We start from the raw sequence: 13,655 nt of genomic DNA on the forward strand, positions 1-13,655 counted from the left end.
ATAACTATTGTTACCCACGCCTTAGATTATTGTTAGCATGACTATTAATGATACAAGCAACAACAACAACGATAGTAATAAGCTGTAGCCGTCAGTTGCTTCCACTCTCGTTAGTGGTCTCCCCGTGTTAGCCGAAGCTAACAATACACCGGCATTCTCCAGTTCACCTTGAAACCTGGGGTTACCTGGCCTAACCAAATAACACATTAAAAAGTACACGTAGCGACATTAAACACTATCATGTTCACTTACTTTCTAGTTCGTTTTCCTATTCGTAGTTTCTTCTCGTCGTCGTCGTCGCCGTCTTCTTCTCCTCACACAGGTGCGTCGGCGTCGTCTTCTACTCACACAGGTGCATCGGCAAAAACAGTCCCCGGTAACCCACTTCCGTTGTGGCTTTTTATATGCATCACCGTTTTTATTTTTGCACCGACTTTTTCGCAGGCTTTCTTTTATTTGCATCGCCTTTTTTATTTTTGCACCAGCTTTTTATTTTTTGCACACCAGCTTTTTTATTTTTGCAGCGCTTCTTTTATTTGCAGCGGTGGCGGTTCTCGGCCACCGTACGCTGGTGACGAAAGTGAAAGTATAAATCATTATGTACATATGCTCTTTGAAGGTGACCTCATAAATGTTTGGCTTTTATATCTTTCAAACTTTAGAGAGACAAATATGTTTCTACTTTGTGCTGATTTCCAGAACTCCAGGATGCTTCACCACTTGCACGGATTGTTCTCAAAAACTCAATTCGGAAGCTTTTGTGTTTTGGTTTTCCATCTTTCCCTCCTTCCTTCATGTAGAGGTAACTTACACACAAACTGTCTAATGTCAAGTGTTCAGAGCAAACGCTGCCAGATTCAGAAGATTCATAGTTTTTTAATTTTCTACAAGTAAAATCCAGGTGGAAATGTTGACTGGCGCATGTCACTACAGTCTCACTATCCACTGTGCGCGTAGATGTACATTTTCAGTGTAGCTACTGGACTATTTGATTAGCTGGGTAAAGACAAAAAGCATGAGATCATAGAGACAAGCGGCCAAAATGAGCATGCATGAGCAGCAGGAGGGAGCTCAGAGTAAAACCACTGCATTAAGGGAAAGCAAGCTGAGGTGTTTTAGCAACTAATCAAAACGTTCTAAGGACATCCCACTGGGTGCAGACAGAACATACTTGCAGGATCCTGCTAATGGGATATGATTCTGTTGATAGAACTGTGCTGAGCTGTCCTGGTATATGATTCTAAAAGACAGCAGCCAGCCAATCAGAACGTCCTCTCATACTGAGCCTTTTGTTTCTAGGTCAGTCTCAGCTGATTGGTCAACCTCAGCCTATAGTGGCAAAACTTGGCGATGACATCGTTCTGCCGTGTCTTCTGGAACCTGCCACTGATTCAGCTGGCTTGACGTTGGAGTGGAGCAAACCAGACATGAGACCCAGATTTGTGTTTGTGTGGCGTGAAAAGGAGGAACTTTTGGACATAAAACATCCATCCTATATGGGAAGAGCGTCAATGTTCATTGATGAGCTGAAGCACGGGAACATTTCATTGAAAATTTCCAAAGCAAAACTCTCAGATGAGGGAAGATACAGATGCTTCATACCAACACTGAAAATAGACACTTTTGTTGATCTTGTTGTTGGTGAGTAGCTACACACACCACACACATAATTGTTCAAACTCTCCTTGGCGTACAGCAAGTCCTTCAAATATATGGGTTGAATTTCTCCATTTCCTCATCGTCTTTAGGTGTGGTGTCATCGCCTCTGATCAGGTTATCAGGCATCGATACATCCAGCAGTGCAGTGATGTTAGAGTGTGAGTCTGCAGGCTGGTATCCAGAGCCTGAGGTGCTGTGGTTGGACGCTGAGGGAAACATCGTCTCTGCTGGACCTACAGAGACGCTCAGAGGTCCTGATGGTCTCTATACCGTCAACAGCTCAGTGACTGTGGACAACAAACACGGCAACACATTCACATGTAAACTACGACAGAACAAAACCAACCTGACCAGAGAGACACAGATACACGTTCAAGGTGAGCAAACATCTCCTCAATGTTCTTTTGCTCATGGACATACTGTAAGTCTGTAACTATTCTATATAGAGAGGTGATCAGTACAGACATGGGATGTAAAATGAGCGGATTAAGGTAGGATGGAGAGTGAGAATCAGCTAATCTGCCCCGTCCTCTTACTACACTCACACTACCTCTGACCAAGAATGGACAGAGTCTATCTAAGCCCTGAACTATACCTGGGTTCGCTAATCACTCTCCTGCAAATAGGAGACTGTGCTATTTTCTGTTCAAGAATTTTGGAAAGGAAGGTAAGATTAGAAATGGGTCTATAGTTGTTTAATGTCTGGGACTAAATTTTTGTATTTTTTTAAAAGAGGTTTAATAACAGCTGCTTTGTAAACAGCAGGCACAACCCAAGTGGAGAGTGATTTTATAATATTTAGCAAAGAGGCCCAAAGCACCTGACAAAGAATCAATTTTAGCGGGAGAGGATCAGGCAAGCAGGTTGTGGGCTTGGAGGAGGCTACTCATTTAGAAAAAGTGGCCTATGAAGCTGTCTCAAAGAGGTGCAGGACAGAGCGTCCCTCATAGTGGCAAACATCAAGATGAACCCTTTTGAATATAAAGACCCACTGAATTGTTGTTTACATGTAAATGTGTTTTTTCCTTTCAGATGATTTCTTCATGGTCCAGTTGCATCCTGCTGTTTTCATCTGCATTGGTTTGGCTGTTGGCATGTTTGCTCTTCTACTTTCCTTTGTTGTGTGGAAACTCAAAAATCCAAGGAGTAAGTTACAAACTAATCTCATAATCAAAAGCCATTCCATTAAATCACAAACATCTTAATATAAAACATCTCATCGCTTAATATAAATGATGCAAATCTTGTGCAAATTCACACAGAAACCAAAAAGGAGCACAAGGATGAAATTGATGAAGGACAGAAGCTCGACTCTGAGGTTCAAAGTCTGACTGGAGGACAAAGTCAGACAGGAAACGTACCAATGGAAGACCTGAAGAAGAACAAAACAAAGGACAAACGTGTAAGTAGACATTGATTAATATAGAAATCTTACTAAATGTACCATTAGTGATCATATTGTACCTTTGATCATTGGTTTATAATCACTGAGCAATAAGTAAAGTAGTATATTTAGTTAGTATAAGTTTACATTCAGTGTGATGTTCGTCTCTGCTTCATGTTGCTTATTGTTCATAGGTTTTCAAAACCTTTCCAGCCCAACACAGCACTCACTGAGTCTCCATCACCAGCTTTGCACCAACACCTGAAATTGTTTTGAAGTTTTCAAAGTCAAATGTGTAGCATCAGTGTTTCCATTAGCTTCCATATGTCCCCCAGCACATCTAATGAGAATGGGGCGGCAGTGGCGCAGTCCATAGGGTACTCTGCTTGGGAACAGGAGGGTGGCTGGTTCTCGCCCCCTGTGGGCCAAAAAGTCTGTTTTGGCAGGGAGTTGCCTCCAGGCCAATGCCGAGGTGCCCTTGAGCAAGGCACCCCACCCAAGGCAGCCACCCTGGCTTTTCTCTATTTGCTTCCTCTACCATATTGAGCAGGAAACTCCACTTTAGTTTTACATCTTCTCCATCTGTCCTCCTCTCTCACAGTCAAAGAAGGAGCTCCTGGAGGAGCTTCAGAAGAAGACTGAAGCTGAAAACCGTCTAAAGACTCAGGTTCCTCTCTTTACATTTATGTTTCTGCTCTGTTAGCTCAGGTGTTACTTCATTTCTCCCTCTTTGCATGTTCTCCACCATATGTACGATTTCATTTGTTTTCCAACCACTAATGTTTGTTTTCAGTTTCTTCTTATGGTCTTTTTTTCTTATCACCTGTTATTTTTACTTTATCTTTAGTTTATTGCACATTCAAAACAGAAATGCAACTTGTTGAGTGAAGTTATTCCATGTTGGTAAATGAATGTGTGCAGTTTGTAACTTTGAAGTACTGCATTGACATCTTACACATCAAGTGTATTTACTGTACATGTGGAATGTTTTATTAGATTCCTTACTGTTTCTCATGAATGAATTAGTTTAATGCAATCAAACATGTGACCTCACTATTTATGCACAAAATGAAACATCAATCCACCGGACAATAACTTTAGAACCAGGCATGGTAGAATCATGTCATCACTGAGATGTGTTCTGTGTTTGTTTCCTGCAGCTGGCAACATCTGAAGTAAGAGCTCAGGAACTGCAACAACAGCTGCAACAAAAAGAGAGAGAGATGACAACAATGAAGTCAGACATGGAACAGAGAGAGAGAGAGATGACAACAATGAAGTCAGACATGGAACAAAGAGAGAGAGAGATGACAACAAGGAAGTCAGACATGGACCAAAGAGAGAGAGAGATGACAACAATGAAGTCAGACATGGAACAAAAAGAGAGAGAGATGACAACAATGAAGTCAGACATGGAACAGAGAGAGAGAGAGATGACAACAATGAAGTCAGACATGGACCAAAGAGAGAGAGAGATGACAACAATGAAGTCAGACATGGACCAAAGAGAGAGTAAGATGACAACAATGAAGTCAGACATGGACCAAAGAGAGAGAGAGATGACAACAATGAAGTCAGACATGGACCAAAGAGAGAGAAAGATGACAACAATGAAGTCAGACATGGACCAAAGAGAGAGAGAGATGACAACAATGAAGTCAGACATGGACCAAAGAGAGAGTAAGATGACAACAATGAAGTCAGACATGGACCAAAGAGAGAGTAAGATGACAACAATGAAGTCAGACATGGACCAAAGAGAGAGAAAGATGACAACAATGAAGTCAGACATGGACCAAAGAGAGAGAAAGATGACAACAATGAAGTCAGACATGGACCAAAGAGAGAGTAAGATGACAACAATGACGTCAGAAATGGACCAAAGAGAGAGAGAGATGACAACAATGAAGTCAGACATGGAACAGAGAGAGAGAGAGATGACAACAATGAAGTCAGACATGGACCAAAGAGAGAGAAAGATGACAACAATGAAGTCAGACATGGACCAAAGAGAGAGTAAGATGACAACAATGACGTCAGAAATGGACCAAAGAGAGAGAGAGATGACAACAATGAAGTCAGACATGGAACAGAGAGAGAGAGAGATGACTGTATTCGAATCCACCATGAATCATCTGAAGGAGGAGAATCTACCACTGCTGGAGGAAGGCAAAAGGTGCTAAATTATTGTCTTTTTTGATGAGTTTGAAATATAAACGATCACTAAAATTAAAAGAAAAAAAGGAAAAGGCTGATGAAGTGAACTTAAAGCTTCCCTGAAATAAAACCCAGAATGTCCACTGGGTGTCACTGTAGTACTGGCAATTGGAAGGGTTACCGCGGGGATAGGGCAGGGATAGGGCTCTACACTGGACCAGAACTTTACCAATAAAGGTCACATTTACACTGACATGAAAGCACAAAACACCTAATGACACATTTGAGGTATTTCAGTTTTTGCAGCTAAATCAAGTTGTACTGAATCAATCTTCAGTAGTTCAGAGTTCTTACTTCAGCTCTTGAGTGCCAATTGTGGTTCCATTGCTGTCTGTCACTCAGCTCTCCACCCAGCAGGGTCACTGTGACCTCTGATCACAGTCACAGTGACCTCCTCCTCTCTAACACTTCTGACTCTTATCATCTTCATCCAGTGTGTGTAGCAGCAGCCCTACCTGGACTAAAGGCATCATCACTGTGGACGAGGTCGACCTGAAAGGCGAATATGTTCGTCTCAGGAACATTTCTGCTGAGGTAATGCAGTGCTGTAATGCAGAGTATTTGAGCTCTTACTGATATTAACAACATTACGGTTGGACAGGAGCTGCACTCTCAGTGTTAAATCCCAGGGAAGTGTAGTGTGCATATACATTAATAACAACTGGTGTAATAATGAATTGGTGGTCACAAGTCATTGCTCTCCAGACCTGGAGATTTTGACTTTAAAATGCAGTCACTTTTACCGACCCAGGGAATTTACTACTGTCACCATCACGGCAGTTTACATCCCACCCAGTGTGAATACTAAGGAAGCCCTGAGTGTTCTCTACCAAAACATCAGTGACTTGCAAAATACACATCCGGAGGGTGTTGTCATTATTGCAGGGTGTTGTCATTATTGCAGGGGACTTCAATCAGGCAAATACGAAGACACTCCTGCCTCACTTCCATCAGCCTCACTTCCAATGTGCATTTTGCACATTGGACCTGGCCTACAGTAAAATCCAAAAAGCATTCAAAGCTGCCCTGCCCCACCTTGGCTCCTCAGACCATCTCTGTTATGCTAATCCCTGCATACAGGCCCCTGCTCACCAGAGGCAAACCCACGGTGAAGCAGGTGGGAGTGTGGTCTGAATGAGCTATGTCAGCACTTCAGCTGACTGCTTTGAATGCACTGACTTAACATTTTTAAGGCTACAACAGACAACCATCACACTAATGTGGAGGAGTATGCTATGTCTGTGTCTGCATACATCCAGTTCTGTATGGAGGATGTCTATGTCACCAGTACATCACCACACGCGCCAACCAGAAACCCTGGATGACCAACGCGGTACATGCAATGCTGAAGGCACGGAATTCTGCTTTTAAATCTGGTGACACAAAGACACTTAGATCAGCAAGATCCAACCTGAACTGTGCCATCAGAGAAGCAATGCATGCCCACTGCGAGGAAAGCTGTTCCTCGCCATGATGAACAAACACTGATTATTTAATTTATTCTATGCAATCTATAGGTAGCAGTAGTAGTAGCATAGCAAAGCATTCCCCTAGCCTCAACATGCTGTTGTACAGAAATGTTTATATATATTTTAGTACAGTATATATTTATATCTATATTATTCATTGTTTTTTTTTTCTTTCTATGCTTTAAGTAACTATCCGGTGAGCCGACTGCAACGTAATTTCATTCAAATGTACACTTAATATATAGGTTGAATGACAAAAAAGATATATATTTATACTCTCATTACTTCTGATCACAGAGTAAATGACCTCCATGGTTTGAAGATTCCATGCTGGTGTTTCCAAACATCTCCTGTCTCTCCACATTCTCACTCTCCTCTGGTCTCATAGACTGATTTGTCATCCATTCTTCATCTCTTCCTCTCTCTTATCCATTTTTGATCACACAGGAAAAACAGTTGCTTAGATGCCAGGTGTTGATCGAGATTGATGGCAAAAATTTCATCAGGTACAAGTTTAATAAGCAGCACACTCTCAAGCCTGGATGCAGCGTCACTGTGAGTGTTACTCCATAGCTCAATGTGTTTGTTGCATCTTTCGATTTTACCAAACCTTTTGCTCAACTCGTTCTTTCCATTTATATTCCTTCATTCAGCATGAAAACCTGAACAGGAATGTTGATTTAAGTTTGTGATCTTTGACTTTAACAGATTTGGGCTTCAGATTCTGGATGCCAGAAAGCTGGAGACCTGGTGTGGAGCCATTATGGTGCCTGGACCTATAAGAGCTCTATAAAGGTCATCATCAAGAGTGCAACTGGAGAGGTCTGACATCACGTGACACCAACCATTACATCATCAGTCTGAGCTGTCACATGAGATGTGTAACTAATCTGAATGTTTGTTTGCTTTTGTTTTCCACCAGGTAATGGCCATGAGGGAACAACAGATAATAGATCCATAATGCTGAATGCTGCTTAAAATACTAAAAATGATGAGTGTGTTTTTACTGATGTTGATTTAATTTGTCACTAGTGCCTCGAATGCTTTCTGTCTGTTTTTATGGTAATACTGAATAAAAATGTACAAAATTAACAATTTTACAGTTTATTGCTCAGTTGATAAAGTTGTACAGTGAAACCTCCTCTTTTTTTCTCATCAGTTAATCTTGAATTGACTCTTGGAAGAATGATTTGATTTTCTCCAAACTGTATTCTTTAGATTTCCAGTCTAACATCTCACATTCATCCTCTGACCCCACTTCCCTCTGTTCATCAGCCATTTTCCCTTTTCCTTTCTTAGCTGTTCTAGTCTTCTTGTGATACATTTCCACAGATAAAGATTAAGATTAAGTTCTTATTCATCATGTTGCAGCAATTCACGCACAAATTACATGCAATTGAAATTTATCTTGCACCCCCTCTTACATATCACACACACAAACACATGCATTTCAGAGGGGGTGCAGGGCAGCCATTTTTTCGGCACTCATGGAGCAGGTGGGGGCTTGGTGCCTTGCTCATGTGCACCTCGGCAGTGCTCTGGAGGCAAACTGGTAACTCACCAGCTACCAGTCGGCTTGCTTGGTCCACACAGGGGACTCGAACCGGCGACCCTCCGATTCCCAGCTGTCGACCCAGCAGACTGAGCTACTGCTGGTTCTGTGATCCTGGAGAGTCCTGTGTTTCCTGTGATGGAGGGAGACTCTTGGTCGGAGCAGCAGTCATCGTAGCTATTTTCTCAATTCTTGCAAATGCTTACAGCATATTATGGTATTCATGATAGTGGTGACGTGGCGATTATCATCTAGCTATTCTATTCCAGCACAAGGTTCAGATTCAGATCCTGCTCCAGCTCACTTCTTCAAGATCAAGATTTTCCCATAATTGCTCATTGCTATGTTCAACGTGTTCTTTAATAAAGATTTATTTAAACAGAAGCCACGGCCACAGCAAATTATATAAAAAAAAACAAAGATAAAACATTTGTCTAGCTTGATCAAAACATGCTATGTGACAAAAATGATACAGGAAACATTTTGGAGAAGAAAAACAAAATGCAGTGATTACAAATGGGTGTGGTGCGCTTCTTACAACAAAATGTTATGGATTCTTGATCAGGCTCATTGGAATCAGGCAGTAATGTTTGGAGATCTGCTGCTAGTGGTCGATTTGACCGCTGCACTCGTCAATCATTTCCTCCACTGCCTCCACACGTTTCTCCATTTTTAGGAGCTGGAGCTCCATTTCTGCTCTCCACTGGGTCAGGATGTTTTTTTCTCTGCTCAGCTCTTGTTTGCGCTTTAATAAATCCTGTGCTGTGTCCATTCTATTCTCCCTTATTCTCTCTGTAATTTCACTTTCCACTGACTCAAGCTTAGTCTTGTTCACTTCCACCTGGCGCTCTCTCTCCTCCAGTTCACGTGAGATGTGATCTCTATCTCTTATGAGGGTAGATTTAAGCTCTTTCAGTCTAGAATTTAGACCTGTCGTCTCATCTGAACCCGGCTGTCTTTTGCCTGAAGAAAAAGAAGCACAACATAGAGGTAAATAAAATTATATTTATATTTTCTAACAACACATATTCATTCATTTTAATTCATTTCTGAAACATAACCCATTTGAGGAAGGACATGATTACGTTTAGACAGGCAGACAGACAGATGTCAGTTACATGGTGAAAGAAAATGGAAAACCAAGGATTGTACACTGAAATGCATCACTGCGTACATACTGCATATGACAGTGATGTGCTACTTACGCTTGCATATGCACACACAGCCAGCCACCAAGCCAGCAACGCCCACACACACGCCAACAATCAAATAAATCTCACCAGCTGAAATGATAAAGCACACAGCAGCACCTGTAAGACACTTTCTACAAGTTAACACAAATAATTCATTTGTGTGAAGTTGCTGGTAGTTACTTCCTATAAGGATGTTTTATTTTCACCTGTGTTGGTTTGTCAGCTGTTTATTGAAAAATCTGTGAAGAAGAGATCTTCACAGATCAGTCTGGCCTGATAGTGGCGCTGTAATATTCACTTTTACATTTTGGTCTACTGCATTTGAACCATTAATCTAAAGTGTTGTTTTTCCTGGATTCCTTGGGGCTTTCGACATCGACCCATACAGTATAGGTTCATTTCCACCCAACTAGATTTTCCACCATTCTGATTTTTGGGTCAGTTGTCACAATATTTGAACCAAGATTGATTTAAACGTTCTTTCTGTTTTTACATAATTTGCCGCCAAATACAAGTGGGAGAGGCTTTTCCTCAAAAAGTGGAGATGGACACTGATTATGACAAAAAATAAACATCAATCAACCTGATGGTGGCGTTTCAACAACAGGAGTTTACTCAATAACAGAGCAATGACTGGACTATAACATTTTACTGTGTGGAGGGACGATCATCAATAACCTGATAAATGCCATACAGACAGAGCCATTAGTGAAAGGCTGACAGAATGACAGACAAATGAGAATCAACTATTTCCAAGAATCCTTTAGTATCATGCAGGTAAATCAGAAAAGAGAGGCCATGATGCTGCTAAACAGTGTGTCTCTGTGTGTTATGTATGTGCATTTCCTGTCCTCACATGTAAACATGTTGCCTTTGAGGGGAACAATACCAGGATTCTGAAAAAATAAATAAAACACCACAAATTAGTGATAGCTCAACTCAAAACTCTTCAGACAATGAAATGCTACGAACTTTATATACGATTGTTTATATCATTGTTTTAATCGCATGTAAAGGAGTATAGGAACTCACACATATGTCACTGAGATAACCAGTTAAAACTAAGAATCTGTTGCTTTCAGTAAAGAACACGTACCTGCTGCGTGTGTGTGTGTGTGATTGTCGGCTCACCTCAGTGAAAATGAAAGCACTGATTAAGAGTCCAAAGTCCTCAAATAAAATAGTTTACTATCAGATCATTATCATTATTTGATTCTCTTAATGTTTAACTGAGACGCTCTGAATTTCCTGTCAGGATTTACACACTGTTGATATTTGATAACTAAACTAAACTAAACTAAACTAAACTAAACTAAACTAAACTAAACTAAACTAAACTAGTATTGGTGTGTTATGTTGCTCATGTTTTAATTAACTTTCTATGCATTTGTCTTTGAAGCTGTTGAAGCAGAATATACACTGCAACAATAAACACTGTGTTGTGTCACCGTGGCAACCAAGTTCAGGGATGTTTTACTGATTTACTGACTGCAGAGGGCAGCACCTGAGCCACGGTGAGAATATGTGTGTGTGTGTGTGTGTGTGAGTGTGTGTGTGTGCGTGTGCGGGTTTCCCTTATTCTGCTTCTCTTAGACTCCACCCACTGCTGATGGCCTGAACTTGATTGAAAAATTTGCAGAAGTACAACTCAAATACCTGACATCTACTCCACAAAAAGGCAGCACAGGAAGAGGAAGAGGAAGGTCTGATCTGTTTTATATTTAAATCACCCAGCATGTTCAGTCAGCAGCCAGACAGCATGGAGGTCACAGCTCGCTGCATCGCCCTGTGTGAGTACCATTATTACAATTATTAGACATTTCAATGCCATGGCCGAGTGTTAGGGCCAGAACAAAGACAGAATATTTAGCGGAAAAGTCTAAATGTTATGAGAATAAAGATTTAATGTAGCCTCCTGAGAATTCAAAGAAAACTCTTGAGCGGTTTTGATGTAGCGAATACTAATCTTAGTTTTAGTAAAATACTTTATAGTAGCTTAAGCAATTCAATTCCTCTGCTCTCTCTTGTTTGCTCAAACACAATTCTCAAATACATTTTCACAACATTGTATGTTTGTAACTTTGTACTGCATTGACATGTTACACATCAAGTGTATCTACTGTACATGTGGAATGTTTTATTTTTTTTAGATCCTTACTGTTTCTCATGAATGAATTAGCTGAATGCAATCAAACATGTGACCTCACTATTTATGCACAAAATGAAACATCAATCCACCTGACATAACTTTGGAACCAGGCCCGGTAGAATCATCTGCCAGTATATCTGAGATGTCGTCTGTGTTTGTCTCATGCAGTTGGAAACATCTGAAGTAAGAGCTCAGGAACTGCAACAGCTGCAACAGCTGCAACACAAAGAGAGATGATGTCCAACATGGCACAAAAAGAGAGAGAGATGATTGTAATGGAAGCCAACTTCAATCATCTGAAGGAGGAGAACAAAAAGCTGCAGGAGGAATTTCAAAGATGATGAATTATTATTGTCTTTTTTAATGATAATCACCAAAATTAGAAGAAAAATATCAGAAAATGGAATCCGACTTTAAGTTTCTCTAAAACAAAGACCCAGACTGCCAGAGGAGTACTGGCAAATAGAAGTTATATTGGAGCGCCCCCCGGTGGGAGGAGTCATGTAAAGTCTTTAAGCCATTAAAGGCTTTACATGAGTGAAAGAGAAAGATTTAAAAAACAGCTTTACAAAAATGTACAACATACTATCAATGAAAATTAAATAATATGAATCATATATCATTGAGATATCATGATGATTGACACTGTGACCTATGCCAAACATTAGCTCCTCCTCAAATGAAGACAGAGACAGAACACACAAAAATCAAGTCGGTCAGCATGGAGGCAAGAGGCAGGTCTCAGCTCTCCTCCTCGTACTCTGTATCTGGTAGGTATATCACTCCAATTTTATTTCGTTAACAGGTATATGATGAAGTACTTTTGAGTATTTTAGTCTTAATGAAGGTTATTTGAATGATATTTGGATATTGCGTTTGTGTTGTATTACTTTTACTCCAGTCAGTGATCTTCCCGTGATGAGGAAGCATTGGTCAAATGATGACCTACGCCCTCTGAGGTCATTTGGGATATAAAAGGCCGCCAAGAACTTATCAACTGATTCATTCTCTCCAGGGGACGTCAGGCTGCTTTTGGGGACACATTCATTTTTCTCCTCGATGAAAGATCGGTATGTCACAGGGGTGGCTGACCAGCTGTACTCTCTGACCAGGCCGGCAGCACATCCGTCACTCCTAGTTATCTCTGCGTTGTGTTCATTTGGTGTTGGGGAAGAAATGACCGGACCACAGACAGCTACTGGTCTTTCTTTAATGCTGATAATTGTCTCCCTGTACAAATAAAATAAAATAAATGTAACATGCGGTCTCCCAGACCCGAGTCATCAGCCCTCTTCTCAGTAACGTGGTGCGAACTGACACACCTGCACTTGTTACGTGCCTCTAAGTACACAAAGTAAGTAAATAAATGAAATGAAATGTAGAAATGTAGAAATGAACAATGCACTCGACCACACATGAACTACAAAATGCAGAACACAACCAGCATTACTACTGAAAACAATGAACAACACATACCTGTACAAATGATATAAAATAAATGTAACATTCGGTCTCCCAAATGCGAGTCATCAGCCCTTCTCTCATATGGCGCAAACTGAGAGTGGCGCAGCATTGACATCAGCAAACCGAGAACTCTTCAAGTAACAGTACAGGTATGAACACTTCAAATTAAATCAAACACATTTAAAGATGAATAATACAACAACCAGACATACCAAAACACCTCAGTCCCTCTCCCCCTTGGGCCACACCTCAGCTACTCAGGTGTCCCCTAGGTATCGGCCTTCCAGTTGCGCCTTCACGACGAAAGGGAAGTAACTGTGCCCCATAGCGTGATGAAATGAGTGAGCATCGGTTCTCCTCATCTGAAGAGTCAGATGGGTACCAGTGGGAGCATGCCTCAGGCCTGCGCATGCGGCAGCTCGACTCCCTTGCCACGAGTGTTTTGATCCCACAAACAAGGATGCTAATGTTAACGATTATCTTCGTGAAATTGAACACTGCCTTGTTTATTTGCCTCATGTCACTTCACGTGAGAAACTGAAGCCCATCGAGAAAACAGTTTCCAGTA

At 41.0% G+C, this 13,655-nt stretch overlaps 1 protein-coding gene across 4 annotated transcripts in view; it reads left to right on the forward strand.

Moving 5' to 3' along the window:
• Positions 1–577: 577 nt before the first annotated feature.
• LOC143010559 (butyrophilin subfamily 1 member A1-like) overlaps positions 578–13,655 on the forward strand; it is a 95,477-nt gene continuing 82,399 nt past the window's right edge. The window contains exons 1-12 of one of the 4 annotated variants that reach the window (XM_076162933.1): positions 578–600; positions 700–802; positions 1,300–1,641; positions 1,749–2,036; positions 2,692–2,805; positions 2,922–3,061; positions 3,645–3,710; positions 4,204–5,219; positions 5,695–5,794; positions 7,177–7,284; positions 7,438–7,551; positions 7,652–7,815. In XM_076162933.1, the coding sequence (XP_076019048.1) occupies positions 709–802; positions 1,300–1,641; positions 1,749–2,036; positions 2,692–2,805; positions 2,922–3,061; positions 3,645–3,710; positions 4,204–5,219; positions 5,695–5,794; positions 7,177–7,284; positions 7,438–7,551; positions 7,652–7,690 (2,421 nt within the window). In that variant the 5' untranslated portion in view covers positions 578–600; positions 700–708 and the 3' untranslated portion in view covers positions 7,691–7,815. Of the gene's footprint in view, positions 601–699; positions 803–1,299; positions 1,642–1,748; positions 2,037–2,691; positions 2,806–2,921; positions 3,062–3,644; positions 3,711–4,203; positions 5,220–5,694; positions 5,795–7,176; positions 7,285–7,437; positions 7,552–7,651; positions 7,816–13,655 lie in introns of those variants that run through there. The other 3 variants (XM_076162935.1, XM_076162934.1, XM_076162936.1) reach the window with 3 other exon arrangements.

This window comes from Genypterus blacodes, unplaced genomic scaffold (assembly GCF_046128005.1).
Source record: "Genypterus blacodes isolate CSIRO-AG114 ecotype Tasmania unplaced genomic scaffold, CSIRO-AGI_Gbla_v1 ptg000129l_1, whole genome shotgun sequence".
NCBI classification, from domain to species: domain Eukaryota; kingdom Metazoa; phylum Chordata; class Actinopteri; order Ophidiiformes; family Ophidiidae; genus Genypterus; species Genypterus blacodes.